We start from the raw sequence: 19526 nt of genomic DNA on the forward strand, positions 1-19526 counted from the left end.
AGTTTGCAGCACCAGATGACCCCACTCGGCTAGGTGCTGGGGTGGATTTCACCCCGTGCCAACGCTGCTGATGCGTCCTGCACTCCTTGGCAACATCCGAAGGCTGTAATCTGCTAGGCGCTATGGTGACTTGCACCCTGCACCTTGCAGAGTCAGGACTGGCCTGCCATCAGGCCCAGCACTGGCAGCAGCAACAAGCAGCTCCAGCTCGCCCAGCTCTTCCAATTGCCACCCCACCACTGCACTTAGCTGACCTGGGGGTTCTGGATCGCAGAAGGTATTTTCTGAAAATACTACCATACAATAAGTGCAGGTGGAAGTTAAAGAATCCCCTTCACAAATGGTAAATGCAAAATGTGAAAACTTTGCATCGATGCTTAGGCATGTTTCCTGCTGTGCAGCATCCATTAAGAATTCACTGTATTGTTAACTTACAGTCCAATGATACAACATCTACTTCAGAAGCCTCTTTGTGCTTAATGGGGCTTTCTGCCAGGTATATGGGTACAGGACAGCAACCTCAGAGTTTAGGACTGTTATGAGGAAAACATGGTACTTGTGATTTTAACAGCTGTATCTTCACTCGGGAGAAACTCAGCAATGGGCCAGAGGTCTGCAATGACTGAATTCATGAGTAAAATTTAACGCACAGTGCTAGATGTAGTTAGTTTATCACCTTTTTTGTTACCCACTGAAGGCAAAGTTGCCAGGCAAGATTTGAATTCTTATCCCAACAATTATACCAACCGCTAATGGTTCTGTGTAATTAAGCTTGGAACACACATTTTAAAATCAACAGCTAATGAACTGGTGAACTTGAAAGACATGCTTTCAAGATACTCATTTATATGAAATAAAAGCTAGAGTGTTTACACACTAAATATTTTAAGTCTTATATCAGTATGACTAGCACTACTATACTATCACAAAATCCTAATAGGGATATGAATCTTTATTCTTTTGTAAGAATGAAGATAATAGGGCTTGTACCAAAATTAATACACCGTAATCTATGATCTTCCTCTATGTTTATTGGTGGGTCCCTTTACCTGTTGAGGTACACAAAATAATTCAAAATTACTAATCCTGCAAGAGCAGAACATTTAACTTGGGGAGGAGGAAATATACTGCTCTGAAAAAGAAGGTAAATTCATAAAATAAAAATGCAAATATGCATTTTAACATTCTTGAATGTATTAATCTGAAAGGTTTAATTTCCATTTTCCTGCATCAGCTTTATTTATAAAATGTCGTGCCCTATAAATATGCTGTTATTTTCTATAGTCAAGCACCCCCTTAACAAATCTTCTCATTAATATGTAAATTTAAAGTCAATCGGTCTTCTCCCTGACAGCACCATGAATTCCTAGTGCACTGTATAATCGGTTTTGACTTGGCAACCACTATTTATCAAAGATGTCAGTTAGAAAAATTATGGAAAATGCACTGCAATTGATATGACTGCAATATACTTTGTCAACAGTTAATTGTTCCTCAAATCATACATTTACATATAAACAGTCTAAATACTGATCTATAATGATGCAAATAAACTAAATTAAAAATCTGTTCTACTACACAAGAAACCTTGTTATGTGTTTATTTAAGAACCTATTGAAAAAAGCATGGAGACCTGCTGATTTCAAAGAGGTTCTCCTTCTATTTTAGCAATTAAATTAGCAAGAAACCAATCTGGTTTCTGAACTTTCTTGCCCTGTGCAGACATAATACTGCCAATCTCTTAATCATGGTTAAGAGACAGAGTGGCTCCCAGGTTTACAAACACAATCCTCTTTCTTTGTCAGTTTTAACTGTGCTGTAGTATTACATATGGACTGGTACTAATCTGGGCTACCACCAGTGCAGTGGTAATGAATACAACACTAAAGGAGAAGCAGCACGTAAACCACTTGCAGTTTCTTAACAACATTTATGAGTTTGGACACACTGCAGTTGTGCTGGGCCTCTATCAGGCAGCATTTATGAGTGAGCAGCTAGTGATATTGCCTGTTCTTAAAAACTGCAATACCTTGTCATCCTTGTGGCAGCAAAAGCTAAAAATGTGCCCATGCCCACAAGAATGGTACAGAAAGAAACAAGGATTTGAATGAAAAGTGAGATAACTACAATAAATTTTCCAGTAGCAACAAAAATACAACTTCATTTGTTGCAACTATTATGAAGGTTTGGGGTAAGATATGAAATGCTGTTGTGGCAATTCATCTAAAACTCCTTCACAACTGAAAATTTTAAAAAGTGGCTGAAACAACAAACATGAATTATTTTCTTTCACTGCAAGTCCCATCGAATCCAAGAGATGGAATCCTCTTATCAGTAACCAGTGATGGGCAATGCTGATGGCAGCAACGAACATTATGAAAATCTAATCTACTGCATTATTTGCTTCAAAGTTATCAAATAAAAACAGAATGATAAAAAAATTCCAGAGGTGACTGAATCATTGAATGAATGCTATTCATCTCCCTCAAGCACAATAATATTCCTGTACAGAGTATGTTAATAGAAGTAAACTAAAGAAGAAAAGAAAAAGACATCTGGATATGAACAGGAATGTTAGTGTGCAGGTTAAACAGCAAAAAGATCTTGTTTCACATGTAACTGGAAGCAGCATTGTCTTTTCTGTTCTGACTAGACTGACTTTGATCAATCCAGGTCATGAAGCTATCTGCACTACATATCATAATTTTGTGGGGAAAAATACTATGTACATAGGAAGAGGAATGACAAATGGGAAGAAAGACTTCAGGATTGCACCAATCTCATCGCTGCTGAACCTGTTTATCATGAATACAGCCACACACAGCCTTCCAGTCAGCAAAGGAAGTTACAACTTCCATTAACTGGATAACCCATTCTTCAAGGACATCCCCAAAATGAAGATGGGTGTATAGCATTAATTGATCCCAGTGAGACGCTGATATAGTCTCCAGAAAATGGCTTGTATATGCTGGCTGAAACTTATATACAGTGGTACCTCGGGTTACATATGCTTCAGGTTACAGACTCCGCTAACCCAGAAACAGTACCTTGGGTTAAGAACTTTGCTTTAGGATGAGAACAGAAATCAGGAGGAGGCGGCAGCGGGAGGCCCCATTAGCTAAAGTGGTGCTTCAGGTTAAGAACAGTTTCAGGTTAAGAACGGACCTCCGGAACGAATTAAGTACGTAACCAGAGGTATCACTGTACTCTAATGGGCTCTAAACTGGCAATGAGTGACCAGAAAAGATATCTGTGGTAAATATCGCAATAAAAATGTCAACAGATGTAAAGTTTGTAAAAAAATTCTATTTTAGGACTCATCAGGAACGGGATTGAAAATAAAACTGTCAATAGCATAATATTATACTAATCTATGGTAATCTTTTAATAGTATATGCAGTTCTGCTTGCGGCACCTAAAAAAGAATATTGTAGAACTAGAAAAGATTCAGAAAAGAGTACCTAGAATGATCAAGGGGAATTATGAGGAAATATTACAGTATGAATGCACAAACCCAATCTGATAAAAGTGTCCTTTATTCTTGCCTATATGAAACAAGTCAAAAAGCTAAACATTAATCCATCATCCATTGAATCATATACACACTAGGGGCTGCCACCACTGCTTGCTCCACCCACCAACCCCACCTACCTCCTTGCCAACAGCCCTTTCCCCCCACATGACCAAACACACTCCCTTGATGCCTCCGCCATGCTCACCAACTCTCCTTTTAAAAATTTGGGGGAGGTGATTCACAGAGTGGCTTGCTAAACTGCTGTGTGAAGAGCCTCCCCTGCTCCATTATGCCTTGCTACAGATGTGTTTAACAGAGGGGACAGCAGTACACATTGCCTCCACTCTCCCTGGGTCTGCCTACTGGTGTGGCCACCAATATGGCAGACGATGACTACAACCTTACATTGTGTGTGTGTGTGTGTGTGTGCGCGCGCACACGCGCGTGCAAAAGTTCTATTCTGCCAACAGGAAAAAAATATCATGGTGTTGTACAGCATACAATTACATTCCTAAAACACTGTATAACCTCCTGTCAACCTTTCAGGATAAAGCAATGGAAAAACCCAATCCAAGTGTCTGCATACAACATGTAGGCTAGGACATGTGATGCTTAGAAGAAGCCTTTCAAGCAATATATGCAGAAGATAAAATACCACACATGCCAACACAAAAAACAGTAACACACATAACATTATCTTGTAGTACTACAAGTTTTACTAGGGGATGGAATTTAACATACAGTGGTACCTCAGGTTAGAGCCCATTAGAGTACAGTGGTACCTCTGGTTACGTACTTAATTCATTCCGTAGGTCCGTTCTTAACCTGAAACTGTTCTTAACCTGAAGCACTACTTTAGCTAATGGGGCCTCCCGCTGCTGCTACGCCGCCAGAGCATGATTTCTGTTCTCATCCTGAAGCAAAGTTCTTAACCTGAGGTACTATTTCTGGGTTAGTGGAGTCTGTAACCTGAAGAGTATGTTACCCGAGGTACCACTGTATAAGTGTAGGAAATACAAGTTTACGACGGCATGAGAGCCGTAATAGAATGATGGTAAATCATTTCGCATCTGAAAATGCTCTCACCAGTTTTAAAATGCAGAAAGCCAGTACAACTCAATCTGACAAACAATCCAATATGATCAATAATCCATTAAGTAAGCCTTGTATTTAACAAATCGCCTGGTAGTAATAGGTGACCAAGAATTCCATGCAGATGAGTGGGCTGGCAGAAAAGAAGAAGATCATTTCATTCCTTCTCTACCAACCCACTTTGTTACTGTGCTAAGCATGAGGAAAGAAGGATCTGTTTGTCCACAGCTAGTACAAAACAGAGATAGATCTGTTCTTCTCCAGCAAACCTGCTTGATATAATGGTTTGTTTTTCTACTTTTTTCTGCAAGATAGTAACTTTTGTGAGCCAAGTTACAAGACTGCACTCATCTTCAAGATCAATCTATCTGCCTGACTGTAAAGTGTCAGAAAGTGTGGCATTGTAAGTGTATTTCCAGAAATACAATGACTAAGACTTCATTTAGAAGATCCAATCAAGCCCATACTAGCTGATGTGGAGAGGAGTTGACTGCTCATTCCCCACAAAAATACTTTCTCTCAGAAATCTACAAAATAATGATAAGTTTATTCATTTTGATACTCCTTGTCTGATGGTCTTGATGTGTGACAAATCATTAACGATGCTAATAAGCAAACTGTTGGATCAGTTGTACAGGCCATCTGAGAGCTACTGATGTACACTCCTGAAAGTGTTTGTTACTAAACCTGCTCCTAACAAGCTAGAAGTATTCAAAGTAACTTTTTAAAAGTTACTTACCTCTTTCCAAGGGCTGACAAACTGCATGCGTGCATATCGAGTCAGCATGTGGATGATGACAACTTGTCCCCATTCCTCCACATCCACCAACAGATTACAGAGTTTTCTGTAGTTCTTGTGAATGAGATCTATTCTGTCTGGACAGACTTCTTCAAATGCCATCACAACACTTCCTGCTACAAGCTAGAGAACAAGAATCAAGCATATAAGAATCAGTAACTCCAATGGACTTATAGTAAGTTTGAAGGACAAGCAGGTTTGTGAGAAATGCAGCTACTCTGTAGCCTTTATTTCATTTTATTTCCTATCTTGTGGAAATGCTCTCCAGACAGTGGATGTGCCACTTTATCTAATTGGCTACATCTGCTTTCTTAATTGTCTGTCAATTGATATGGCTTTATTCTTTGGCAAAAAGCACTTAAAGGTTGGAAGAGCACTTAGCAATCCAGAAGAACTCAGCCATAGAGGACCACTCTTCAGGCAGATGTGTGATTTATTCATTTAAGATTATATACATATAACTGGGTCTATGCCCCTGCTCGCTCTGCTCACCAACCCCACTGCCATTCCTCCCATATTAACCCCCTCAAGCTTCTCCTTCCCACCTCATGTAACTATTAAGTTTGCTTTTAAGATTCTGAACCCTATTTCTGAAGCCACTTCACTCGTCTATTCTGCAGTCCTGCTTTACACCTCTTTTCACCTTCATCCCCATTTCCACATCTCCTCCTTCTTTCTTTTGTGCAACCCCATTACATGCAAACCAACCCCATGGTAACCCCTTGCATCTTCCTCCTCCCAATTATGGAGCCATCTCCCCCTCCTTTTCTTCAGACCCGTTCATGCCCCCGCTTTCATCTTCAACCCCATTCCCTCCTTTTTTGGAACTCCCTTTGCACCCCCCATTTTCACTTTCATTTCCTTTTCCTTTCCAACCTTCTCCTTACTTCTTCAACTCTCCCTTGCACACAGATCACTCCCATTTCCATGCCTTATTCACTCTCTCATTGTACAGCCCCCTTGGCACACACAGCTCATGATGATATATGTTACTGTAGCTTTAATATGAATATGAGCTTAAGAGCAAGCCCATCAGCTATCTTGTTCAGTTAGATAAGGTGTAGTTCAGTTGATGGATGTAGTAAGTATAGGGGCGTCCACTTGTTAATATCGCTTCTAAATAACAGCACTGAATCTAAACAAAAAAAATTCCTTCCTGTAGCACCTTAAAGACCAACTAAGTTAGTTCTTGGTATGAGCTTTCTGTAACTAGCACTGAATCTGAAACTTGAAGACAACACATAGTACCAGGAGTAAAATACATTGTAGGAAGGTACTATGGAATATTTGAGGGCTCTTCATTCTTCAATTCTTTCACACAGTGTTTGAAACTCCCATTGTTCTAGGCACATTTTGCGACAGGGAATCTCATAAATGCAAGCAGTTTTTGAGTTCTGGGGTCTGTACTATGCCTAAGATTTCAGATTAAAATTGCCACTGTTACTCAGAAGTAAATCCCAACCAAGTTCAATGGGGCTTCCTCCCAAGTAAAACATGCATTGATTGGGTACCTGAAAACTTTCTTTTCTTTTCCTTTAAACCCAACATGTTTTGTTTAGGTTTTAGTTGCCTTGTTTAATGTACTTTTAATGCATGATGTGCTTTTAAATTTGAAATATACTAGCCAGTTAGTTATGATGGCTTGAGTAGTACATGTTAAAAGTGTTATATACCTCAGACTCTCACAGTGATGTTTAAAATCAAAACAAATTTTGGAGTGGGATCACTGAAGGACCCATAAGTCTTTGTCCATATAAAAACATTATTAAATGTTCAGCCATAAATGAGTACAGTACTTATATCCACACTAGTGTTTGCAGACTACAGTATTGTCCATATATACCAGAGAAAGCAAGAGATCATATGCCACAGATGGCAAAAAATGAATATTTACTGTGCCAACCTCTTAAAACATACATAACAAATTCAAACTTTATCTGTCCCCTATAATAATATGTAGTACAAAAGGTACATATTAGCCACATACACTCTCACGTTCTTCTGTCATAAAATTATATTACATCCTAGGATTGTTCAAAGATTAATGAGATTACCTTCCTGAATGATAAGCAGTGTGCCACTTTATTTCAGACAGCCTTAAAAAACCATTTTGAACCTTTCGATTTTTTTATCTACCAATTGTTGCTTGTACAAGAGTTAGCAAAAATACTAGTACTGAAAATAATGCATCTCATTGCCCTGTCAGCTATCAGTTGCAAATATGACATAACCACTTGTCACTGTGTATTGCCTATTATCTCTTCCCACCCCTCCAGCAACTGCTTTAATAAAATTTTGTTTTGTTTCCACCACATGCTATGCAAAATAGCTCCTATGATCAGGCTTCTGTATGAAGCAACTGATATGTATGCAGTTAAGCATGCATGTGAAGCCGCTTTCTGTAAGAAAATTAATGTCACCTTCTAGCAGAGCACTGGGGATCTGCATTTCAACCTCTAAAATTTCCCCAATGATTTAAAGTAAGCAATTAAATAGAAGTACAATTTATTGAAATGGCACTTTTGGAAAAATATTAAATACAATGATATTCACTTGTTAGAGTTTCCCCCTATTTTTTGGTTGACATTTGGTTTATTAGTATGCACCTACGATTACAACTGAAAGAAAACAGCTCAGAATATAGTCTTGCTATTATGCTAAACAAGTTCCAAGTCCTGTGGGGATTTCACAAATTACCAATAACTATAAACGTGACGTTGCATTTATTGTCTCCAGCCCTGCTATGTACTGGTACCTGCTGGTCCCAGCATGTATACAACTCATTCCATAAAGAAGGGAATTGATTATTTGTAAGGGACTAAAGAAAATGCATTATACTTACATTTATTTTCTATATCACATCACTTGTAGGAGGAAAATGTCTCATTGTTGACGTTTACAATCTTTTTCTTTCTACAGTTTTTACAACTATTTACATTAGTTAACACTGCCATTAATTAATATTATCAACATTACCTGACTACATATGAAAGCACGCAAGCTTTCATATAAAATAAAAATATTGCACTTAACAAAGTGCAGAAAGAAGAATTCTTTCTGTCCATTCCCCCTATTTACATTATCTAAACACATACATACACCAAGATCCCACAAACAACCTATAAACCTGCAATTATTTAGCTAAACATAAAAATTCATAGTCATTGTAGCTACAGGTGCTACTTCTCCACAAGAGTTTTAAGGGGAGCGAAATGAAGAATAGTTACTCCTCATTTGCCAATATTCAATTTAAATTTCATATTACCCTAAAATTAAGGCTACACACAGAAAGCTCAGAATGTTGCCTTTTGGCTAGCTAATTACCAGTTAGGCAGAAACTGACATTTCCAAGACTACTAATAGTAAACTAAGGCACTGTTCTTTCTACACCTTGAAAGAGGGTGTACAAATTCAGTAAACACAGAGGTGGGGCAAAATCAATTTGTGTATTTAGAATGGCAGGTCTTTCACAAGGAGTAAGAATCTTCAGCATCCACTTTAAAAAGTTCATTGTATTTATGAAAAGATAGAGATATGAATATTAACTTATTTGTAACAACTCCATCATATAACACTCCACTCCACCCTCCACGCCAGAATTTACAAACATGTTCTGCGCTAAACATAAATGATTAACAGTAAGTTCTTTCCTATTCAAGCTATAATTTGAATTGATCTTGATTCTACATGTTTTTAGACAACAGCACACCTCAAAGCAAATTTCCACTATGCTGGGACCTATCTAAATATTTGGGAAACAGCTGATGATCTTAGTTTATTAAATGTTCAATATCCCATAAAACATTGAATTAAAACAGAATGATTCAATCAAAACATAAAAAACAAAACAAAAAAACGGTTTACAGTGACACTGACATACTGAGATGAAAATTAAATAGTTTTTTTGTGCAAGAAAAAATAAATCATACCTATAAAACTACCAATGAGCTCAACAAATTCAAATACAGCTTTCCATTTATGTATTTTTTATATTAAAGCAATAAACATGGTTCATTTGTCTTTCACTGGTTGCCACGTTTTTCTGTGCTGTTGCTATGAACTTCAGCCATTAGCTGCGCTCCAAGGTAAACTACATGAACCATCAACAAAAGTGACACCCAATCTATGGAGTTCATATTTTCTCCAGATTATCTATGCTAGTTGACAAGCTGGTAATGAAAAAAATCACACTAAGCAAATGGTTCCTCTAATAACAATAAATTTTCTATAAAATTATGAAGGGTACAAAATGTTTCCTTGCATCTATTTTGTCATGAATTCTAATTAACGTTGCAAAAACCTGAGAGTGCTGGGTCATCACAAGAAGTGTATCGAGGTTTGATTGATAATATGGTGCAAGTTGGCCTATGCTGCCAACATTTCCTTCTCTTAAATTAATGGCCATCCCACCTGCCCTAATCATACAGCCCAAATGATATTCCCCTTCTTATTTCAATTTTCTGGAAGCATGGAAGCTGGTAAAGATCAGTCATTTATCTTCTAATAGCTGGATAATAGATCTATCACAATACAGCATCTGCACAAACTCAAGTTATTTTCCCACCACAGCAGTAAAGCTTTTTATCAACATTGAATCAATAACTTTGGAAAATACTAGGTTACCCTTACATCTGTAATCTGAACGCTACACATTACTTCTAGCATATCTGTTAAATATGTTAAAAGAATGCACCTTACTTTGTTCCATTTTCCCAAAGGTAATATTCTAGTTTAGAACACATCAGTAATCTCATCACAAAGCCATCACCAATTCTTCAGCTCATTTTTAACAAGCAAATTATTTGACCTCCCAAGAGTCAGCTGCTACAGATAATCCTATCTAGCCTTCACAGGGCACATGGGCACTCAATTTGCTTCAAAAGAAAGCTGTATTTACACCCACAGCTGGAGACCTTAAAAGCCCTTTGAACATCAGTGAACTAAGAATCTGCTATAAAATAGTGGTGAGATTGTCATCTCACTCCACAACTTTAACATTTTGTGTCTAAGGATGAAAGAAAACCATTTTGTTTCTATTCAAGATTCCAGGGAGCCAAAATATAACAAAGTCCATAGAATGGCAACTTGTTACTTTCCCAACATTCACCTTGGATCATCCTAGGGACTCATATGACAATTTGGATCACAGTGAAACAGTGCCCAGAGTGTTTTTCCTAAAACTGTAAGAGGATGCCATTTTTCTTCTGACTCACACATGTCAATAATCATGGCATGGATTAACAATGAAGATGCTCTCCATACCAGACTGCATACCACGGTGCTATGTGTGGTCTATAAAGGCCAAATCTGCTAAGGAACTAATCTGAACACAGTAGCCTACTCAGTAGCTACCTGGACATTTAGAGTGAACATCTTTCAAAAGATGCTGTTGCTTCTAGAACTGGTTTCCAGTATTCACACTCAAATAGCTACACAGGGGGAAAGGAAGAAGAAACTTACGACTGAGGAGTTTTTATGGGTTCATTTACATAAGAATTGATCTTAAAATGTCTCTTCTTGGCCTCAGTCCTTTCAGAAAGGACTGAAATATAAACCAAAAGAAATAAGTAAGGCACTGGTAACATGCTTCTCCACCCACAGTGCCAAATTGTGTCTTCTGCCTGTCTAGTCATTCTACCCCGTTCAGATTAAAGTTTAAAGTACCATAAAGTTACAGGTGAAAAGAAGAGTTTTGATTGCATTACAAAGAAGCTGAATCTGTATTACTTACAGTGCTCTTGTCTTTCAGAAGTTTCTCTATCACTTCAATTAACAGTTCTTTTTGCTCAGGATCAAGGCTAAAAATTGAACAAAAAGAATTCAGATTCTCTCATTTTAAGAGTGGAATTATGAATTTCACCAAGGCTTATTCAAGCTACTTCTTACTGAATGGGCTGCAAGTCCTGCACACCATCCTTTCAACCCGGCCCATGGAAATAAAATATTTAAAATTCTATTAAGAATATTCTGTCAAGCTGTAGGCTTCATTTCTTTGTTTTGCTCAACAGACTATGTTTTAACTATGTTTGGTGCTGTACTAGGTTGTTTCATGGATCTTCTATTCACGGTTGTAAAATGCTTTAAGGATTTTTTGATGGAAAGCAGTCTAAAAATTATTTTAAATACAACAAAAAAATATGCAAAATGAAATCAAACAATTAATGGCAGGAGTTTATCTGACTAATGAAATAACTCTGATAAGTGCTGCAAATATACAGCATTGACTGGTCTTCACTATGTTAATTCAGAATCTTTAGTCAAAGTTGTCTTGCTCATTTTATGCCCATTAGCAGGAAGCAGTTATCAAAAGCTGTAGCTAAACTTCATTATAACACACTCTACTGAGCACTAAATACCTATCTTCCATATTTATGGCTAGAGAACATACCTGTAAAGCTTTTGGATTGCATGGGCGGCATTTTTTCTAACGTAAGGTGATAAATCAGCTGATGCTTCTTTGATAGCAAGCATCATAATCGGAACAATAATTGGCACTCTGATGCTGGATAGAACTCTCAAAGCACTTGCACGGATTAACTGATTAGGATCCTAAAATAAAAATAAAATACCAATAGTCATTAGATAAATTCAAGCATATGGTCTTTTGTACTGGGGACTATTTTTTAAATGTCATTTTAAGTTCTTAGTTCTAATTCAACGCTTAGTCAAAATAACCTCCAGTACAAGAGAGTGCCTTCCATTTATTGCTACTATTGTAAACAGTAATTCTGCAGGCAAGTCACCATTGACTTGTTTTCCAAATGAAAATACCAAGATTAAGAGAATCATTTGCCCAGGACCAAAGTAGTCCATAGAAAGAGGGAAAACTGCAAGAGATATATCAGATGTTATACTGTATAGCAACAATGGTACTTTGTCAACCCAGGGAGATACCTCATAATTAAATTTAAAATCTTGATTTTGCTTTATGATGATAGTTAAATTGCTTGCTACTGTATTTAAAAGATCTAGGAGATATTGTAACATTTTGTCTCTCTCTTTAGATTCCCTGCTGTTTGCACAGGACTGATACACAGTTCGAGCCTGTACTGTACTCAAGTCTACATTTAAGAAATATTTCTCCATACTCTTAACACCACCGAAGTTGTTAAAAGCACCTGAGCTCACCCCCACAATCCAAACCCAAATTATGGGGAAAACTGCTCTAAAGCCTGAGACAGCCATGTCTGTAGCAGCCAAGGTTTACATTTTCCTTTTCTCATCTGGGCATGAAGCCCTTTTCAATAAAGGCATGTTACCAAGCAATGAAGGCAGGATCTTTATAAAACGTGGATGCAAATCTGGCATGCTTTTAGACAATATTCTGATAAAATAAAGAGGTGACAGCCAAAGTAGCATAAAGCATTAAAATTAAGGATTGCTTAGCTTGAATGTCAATACCAAGCAAGTCTTTAAAATGTTCAGGAACTGACTGCTTAATTTCTAAGCTGCCCCCAAATCAGAACAGAATAAGTCAAACATGTGCTACCGATCCTACCTTTTTAAACCTAAAACATCTCACTGAAGTAGCAAGATCTCATTTCCACATCCCCATGGTTCTGAGCCCATTATCGGGAAAGGAATGTAAATGACACATCAGAATTGAAGAACTTCATCTCTGCTACATAAACTGATTATCTTTTAAATTAGGAATGAGGGAAAGCAGTCTTTACAAAATTCACAAACTTTCTGCTTGTACAGTGGTGCCTCGCAAGACGGAAAACTCGCTAGACGAAAGGGTTTTCTGTTTTTTGAGCTGCTTCGCAAGACGAATTGCCCTATGGGCTTGCTTCACAAGACGAAAACGTCTTGCAAGTTTGTTTCCTTTTTCTTAACACCATTAATACAGTTGCGACTTGACTTTGAGGAGCAACTCATAGAACACAGTGTACATAGTAGCCTTTTTTGAGGTTTTTAAAGACTTTGGTGATTTTTGAAGCTTTTCCAAAACTTCTTTTGCAGCCATTTGGTAAGTTAAGCTTTTAAAACTTTTTTGGGGGGGTTTGGATATTGGGTTGGAATGTTTGGAATTCAAGGACTTGGTGTTGGGGAGGGGTTTGCAGGAATCTGGAAGCTTGTGGTTTTTTTTCTGCATTTTTATGATTTTCTGTGACCATTGGGCCACTCTGCTGTTTTTTTTAAAAAAAATCTGGATTTGAATTTCTGTGTGCCAGGTGGCTGGGGGAACAGTTGGGGAGGGGTTTGCAAGAATCTGGAAGCTTGTGTTTTTCCCCCCCTGCATTTTTATGATTTTCTGTGACCATTGGGCCACTCTGCTGTTTTTTTTTAAAAAAAATCTGGGTTTGAATTTTGAAATGCTCTTTACAGTATGTGTGACTTTAAAGAGCACTTAATAAACTCTTGTTGTACCAAATTTGGCTTTGTTTGGACTTTTTTTGACCATAGGAACGCATTAATTGATTTTCAATGCATTCCTATGGGATTTCGTACTTCGCAAGACGAAAAATTCGCTAGATGAAAAAATTCGCAGAACGAATTAATTTCGTCTTGCGAGGCACCACTGTATGTGACTAACATGACTAAACAAATGCATACTTCATATGCAAAACCAGAATATTTTCTATGCAAAGCTGACCCCCCCAAATGGAGTCTCTGTTTAATAACAGTAGCCATACCAAGTAGGCCAGCACCATCACCATAAGGTTCTAGGACATGTTAAATATTCCTCTACTCATCCTTAGCTAGTTAGTTCTTGCTTTCCCCAATAAAAATTATGTATACCTTTGTAATGACAGACAACTTCCCAGGAAAACACTGCTAACTAGACATTTACTCACTTTCAGAGCACGTTGAAAGGTGCTAATTGATAGCAATGCCAGGTCCTGCTGCTCCTCTGCATAGCGCATCAGGTATACATATACAAGTTTTTTAATCTGAAAAACAAATTAGTTCATAATAGTAAAAAACAAACTTTATTATGGTAGCAGACCAGCATAAGATATAAACATGCAAATAAAATAAAGCACATAAGACTTAAAGAGGAGAGGGGTAAAAGTTAATAGTTAAAAGTGGTTATAAACTTAAAGCAGATAGACACAAAAGACAAGAGGTTGAAAGGGAGGGAACGTGAAGCAGCAGAAGTCTTGCATTCTGTTGTAGTTGTTGAGATTCAAGATAGTCAAATCAGAATCATTTAATATAGTTCAGAATATACACTCTAACAGTTGTCCAGGAAGAACTTTGCCTTCCAAACTTATTTTATGCAATGTGTATTTCTGAAGGGGCACAGTCATGAATAATGGTCATTGTATCTTCCCTAAGACAACAGATTCACAGATTAAAGGCTTCCAAGCTCTAGTTTCATAAGTACTACAAATTAGTCAGTTTGATCTTGCTTAGGCTTTAAAAAAGTATGCTTTAGTTAAGTTCTAAACAAAGTCTGTGTATGTTTAACTAAGCACAGAAAAAATTGTTCTGAGTTACAAACTGACCATAAGGGTTTATATTGGAAACTCTGAAAACCCCTTAACTACAGCTGTGCTATAATTATTATCACTATATGAAGAAATATTTTTCTACCCATTCTGCCAAAAAGCGAGATAATGAATCACAGAAGGTTAGGAGCCACTAAATTATTTGTTGTTCTACTATGAAGAAGCAGCAATCAACATTGACAACAAGAGGCCTTTGTAGTGAATGACTGCAGGTGTGCAGAGAAAGCCTACTTTCCTTGAAACCACTCTGAGACTAGAGGCAGGAGGACTTTGATTTCGTGCCTAGACCATTCTTTTATCATTTACCTTCATTCAATGTTACAGCACTCCTCCCTTTAAAACTAATAATAACAGTGCCATATTAGAGCTGAGGAACACAGGCAGATCTGTTTAATTAGTTTATCAATACAAGTATATCAAACTTCATGAGTTATTGACTAAACCTTTGATTATTTCTGTTCTACACCACCAATTGCTTTCTAGGTCACTTTTCTGCATCTTTTGACATGACACATATAACAAGACTAGGGCAGAATGCTCTTATGAAAATGAATTTTACTAGAACAACAAAACGTTTTTCACTACTTTTGAGGGCAAAAATTCATTCCCACCCATGTCACATGCCCTCTGTATGATTGCAGTTTTTAAAGGGAATTCTGAGCTGGAACACCACCCATAGAAGAGAACGAGTGAACAAGCATGACCCATGCCCTGGTTCTATGTTGGCAGAGTACACAGCATCATTGGCAAGTATCCAAAAGGTCACTTGGCAAGCCTCAAATTACAACCAGCTCCCCTCCCAGCAGTCAAAATGCCATTCAGAATGCACTGAAACAGTGCAGTATTTTTGCCCACAGAAAGGTTGTTTTATTTCTATTGCTACAGCACTGTAAAGAAATGAAACATGCAAAAACATGAGGCCTGCTATAAAATATAAGTATTCTAACATTATGCAGTCTTTTGCTAGTTATTGTAGAAAAGCACCAGAGGTTAATTTTATTTTATTCAAAGTTCTTGGATCCAATGATACATGTCCAGTATCTGTCCAGCACATTGTTCGCTTAACAAGTATTTCACCACTTTACTATGTACCAAACAAATTCTGAATACAGTACACTATTTCCTCTATTTTAGCATACAGTTAAATCTACAAGTATTTTTAACAGTGAACTCTGATAAAAAAACACTTTCATGGATAGAATTGAAAACATTTACATTATAAAAGAATAAAATTACAAGGGTACAAGCTTTGTTATCATACCTCAATATTTTTACTCGCTACATTCTTCACTACGGAAGGAAACAATTCAGATGCATTCTTCCCTCTGGCAATCATCTTGGAACACAAAATAAAACATTTATTATAGAATCATAGAATTGGAAGGGACCCAAGGGTTATCTAGTCCACCCCCTGCAATGCATAATTATATTATAACAATTATATTTCTGCAATGCAGAAAAATTATAGCACACTATTTTCAAATAAAGTCCATGATTATGCTATCATGGACTTAAATTAAGTTACTATATTTTACTTCTAAAATTCTTCAAAGCATCTTCATCTTTAAATGAAGTTAAATGTGTCCTTTAAAATATCACAAGTTGTCTACTAGATAGCCACGCAACTATTATTATTTTTTTACAATCTGAAAAATGTATGAAAGATTTACAAAACACAAGCAGTTTTGGCTTTTATTGGGCAAGAAAGTAACAAACACAAAAGGAAGGCAAATCAGAACACTCTTGGCATTTCTATTCAACTTTATTAGTCATCCTCTGCCTCTCTGCCAGGATATCCTGTGAATTTTTGCTCTGATACATACCTAGCTAAATTAAGATAGAAACTGACAGGACAAGAAGAATGCTTACTCAGAAAATCCACTGATTTCAGAATTACTTCTATGTAAACATTTACCGGATTGCAGCCTAACTTCACCACTTCCAGAATTAATGCTTTCCCCACTAACAGGTCTCAGATAATTTGGCTGAGCAGTTTAATACTACAACATATGAAAAAAGTTTCAGGCATATTTATAAACACACACAATTTGTTGTGATGGTATATTTGGAATATCACTAGCTTTAATATATATCATGGAAATTCACATGTATCTTGCATTATTTAACTGACCAACCATAATAGCTGCAGTGTACCATGTAAATATGTATTTAGGATCTTTTTAAAGTGTATTTTGTCTCATTAAGTCATAATGATCAGTGTAAATCCTCCTTTGTTCATGGCTCATTAACCCAAGAGAACATAATGGGTCTTTCAAAGACCAAGATATCATTTCAGTTTAGCAGCTTTAAATAGCCTGAATGTTAAAAGCTTTGGTATTGCATATTATATAGAACGACAGGTTAAGAGTTTGCGAGCAGGAAAGTTTCTTTGCTAACCTGTTGCAGTTCACAACACAGTAAAATGCTGGCTATCATAAACAGTGCTTTACAAATTACCCTTTACAACAGCAATGCAACTGCTCAGCCTAGCTGTAATAGTGTGAGTGTAGAACCTATGCTGGAGTCTGAAGCTTTAGCTCCGTTATACTATAAATCTGGGTACTATTCTCTCACTATAACATTAAGCAATCTCTCCATTGGCTTACTTACAACATAAACTCACAGTTCATTATCTACTTTCAGGGTAAGACAGGGTGGACTGATTTAAATCAATGAGATTTCAACCAGATAAACACCCTTAAAAGGGAAAGATTGGTTTAAATCAAGTTTTCTATTTTGAAACTTGTGGTATTCCCAAAAGAAGAATAGAGTAGTTAATCAGCTTTCTGTACCACTTAAAGCAATCACAATCCAGAACCAGATTACTATGGCCAGGAGGTCCCATGCAACCTGTAAACTGGCAGAAGAAACAAAGAGCCTAGTAGCCAAGCAGATTTACACGTCCCAATTACAGAACCAAAATGCTGTTAGTATTGTGGACTTTAAAATGTACTCCATTCCAAGGATATATGTTGTATTTAATGTTAGTAAATACAAACGGAAGTTCCTCACTGGTGAGGGTGGTACATACTCATGTCATTTATTTCTGGGGCTGGTAGTTCCAAATCATGCCTTCCCGTGCTCAAGTCTGTCAGAGGCAACTTTGGTTTGTGAGGAATTGGGTGTACTAGTGGGCTGCATCATACTTTGATCAGGTAGAATACTACCTACACATTTTCCCATCTTGGTAAGCCAATTGGCAAGAGCCTTCTTTGTATTATTTTTTAAAGAGAGAGAGACAAGAATCCACAGGATCTGCAGACCCAATTTAAAATTCCTCCTCTTTGCCACAGGCTCATTGGGTACATTACTTTGCTGCACTGTCAATCAAAGGGTTAGTCAGCTAGCCATGACCCACAGCAGAAATAAAACTACAGTCCAGTAGCAATTTAAAGGCTAGCAAATGTCTTACTAGATAAGCATTCATGGATTAGCAAGAATGATGGACCTGAGCCCCCAAAAGGTTATGCCTTAATAAATGTGTTAGTCTTGAAGGGGCTAGTACAGTTCTTTTTGCTGCTTTACTCAAATTGCACTGTGGTCTACTTCATAAGTTTTTTGAGAGAACAAAATAATATAAAACCCTTTGACAAACTAAAAATGCTATTACAAAAAGGAGGATGGTGCCAGGGATGTTTCAGTTAAGAACTCCATGTGTATCAGCTCATATGCAGTATGGGAGCATGGATTGCACCCTGCCAGCACTACCCACACAGGCAATCCTGTCACAGCAAATAGCCGCGTATTGGATTTGTGGACAACCTGCATGAAACTTTCATTGTTTGTAGCCCTGAATATCTTGGCTACATATGAGAGGCTTTTCTCCTTAAGTTTTTTTCATTATTTCAAATCTCCCCCCCCTCCTCAAAATTAGGGGTAGGCAGGCAGGGCAGTCTTTTTATTATTGTTGTTGTTTATCAGCATTATGTTTAGATCTGTCTTTCCTCCAAAGATCTCAAGGTGGTATTCATGGATCTTCTTTTCTCCATGTTATCCCCACAACAGCCTTGACTGGCCCAAGGTCACACAGTGCATTTCATGACTGAGTTTTACCTTTGTCTCCCAGATGCTAGTCCACTTAATATCCCATCATTTTATTCCACATTCTTAAAAAATGGTGAAGAAGTGAATAAGCAAAGAGGGAAACAATCTTTTCCCAGAGGTCTGGAAGTTTATAGGGGCCCTTGTTAACAGTCCAGTGGTACTTCTGAGTAATGTACAGTTATTGTGACATATGAACCCACACTATGACGGGGGAACCTCAGCAATGATTAGCACTTAACTAAACTGAAAAGTGTTCAGAAGGGATTCCTAGTCATAGTTGTGGGTTTTCTTTGCCTCCACATCAGTGTTAGAATTCTATCAGTTATATTTTATCTTTACAATCTGAATGAATTTCAAGAACCAAAATGCTTTTTCTGTGCAGCCTCAGCAGGAGCAGTCACCATAAAAAAGAGGTAGGAATAGACCAATATATACGTGGATTGTCTCTGGATCAAATGACTTTTCTTCTTTAATTTCTCAAAGTTCTTAACCTAACTCAAGGTTGTCATCTGAACTAGTCAGGTGTTTAACTGATAATCAATCACAGTCAGTCCATCACATAAAAAAGAGACTTTAGAGCTGTCTTACCCAAAAACAGCAACTAGATATTCCGTTTTGGTGA

At 37.3% G+C, this 19526-nt stretch overlaps 1 protein-coding gene and 1 long non-coding RNA gene across 4 annotated transcripts in view; one reads left to right on the forward strand and one right to left on the reverse strand.

Annotated features, from left to right (window-relative positions):
* Positions 1–19526, reverse strand: part of AP3B1 (adaptor related protein complex 3 subunit beta 1) — a 145456-nt gene that overhangs the window by 94935 nt on the left and 30995 nt on the right. For all 3 annotated transcript variants that reach the window (XM_081929344.1, XM_081929343.1, XM_081929345.1), the window contains exons 3-7: positions 16122–16196; positions 14204–14299; positions 11794–11954; positions 11137–11203; positions 5346–5528 (exon numbers count right to left, since the gene is read on the reverse strand). In XM_081929344.1, the coding sequence (XP_081785470.1) occupies positions 5346–5528; positions 11137–11203; positions 11794–11954; positions 14204–14299; positions 16122–16196 (582 nt within the window). The remainder of the gene's footprint in view (positions 1–5345; positions 5529–11136; positions 11204–11793; positions 11955–14203; positions 14300–16121; positions 16197–19526) is intronic.
* LOC309379919 overlaps positions 2991–19526 on the forward strand; it is a 281744-nt gene continuing 265208 nt past the window's right edge. The window contains exon 1 of the long non-coding RNA XR_014172674.1: positions 2991–3135. This is a non-coding gene — a long non-coding RNA (uncharacterized lncRNA). The remainder of the gene's footprint in view (positions 3136–19526) is intronic.

The sequence above is a fragment of the Podarcis melisellensis genome, assembly GCF_964234715.1.
Source record: "Podarcis melisellensis genome assembly, chromosome: 11".
NCBI classification, from domain to species: Eukaryota; Metazoa; Chordata; class Lepidosauria; order Squamata; family Lacertidae; genus Podarcis; species Podarcis melisellensis.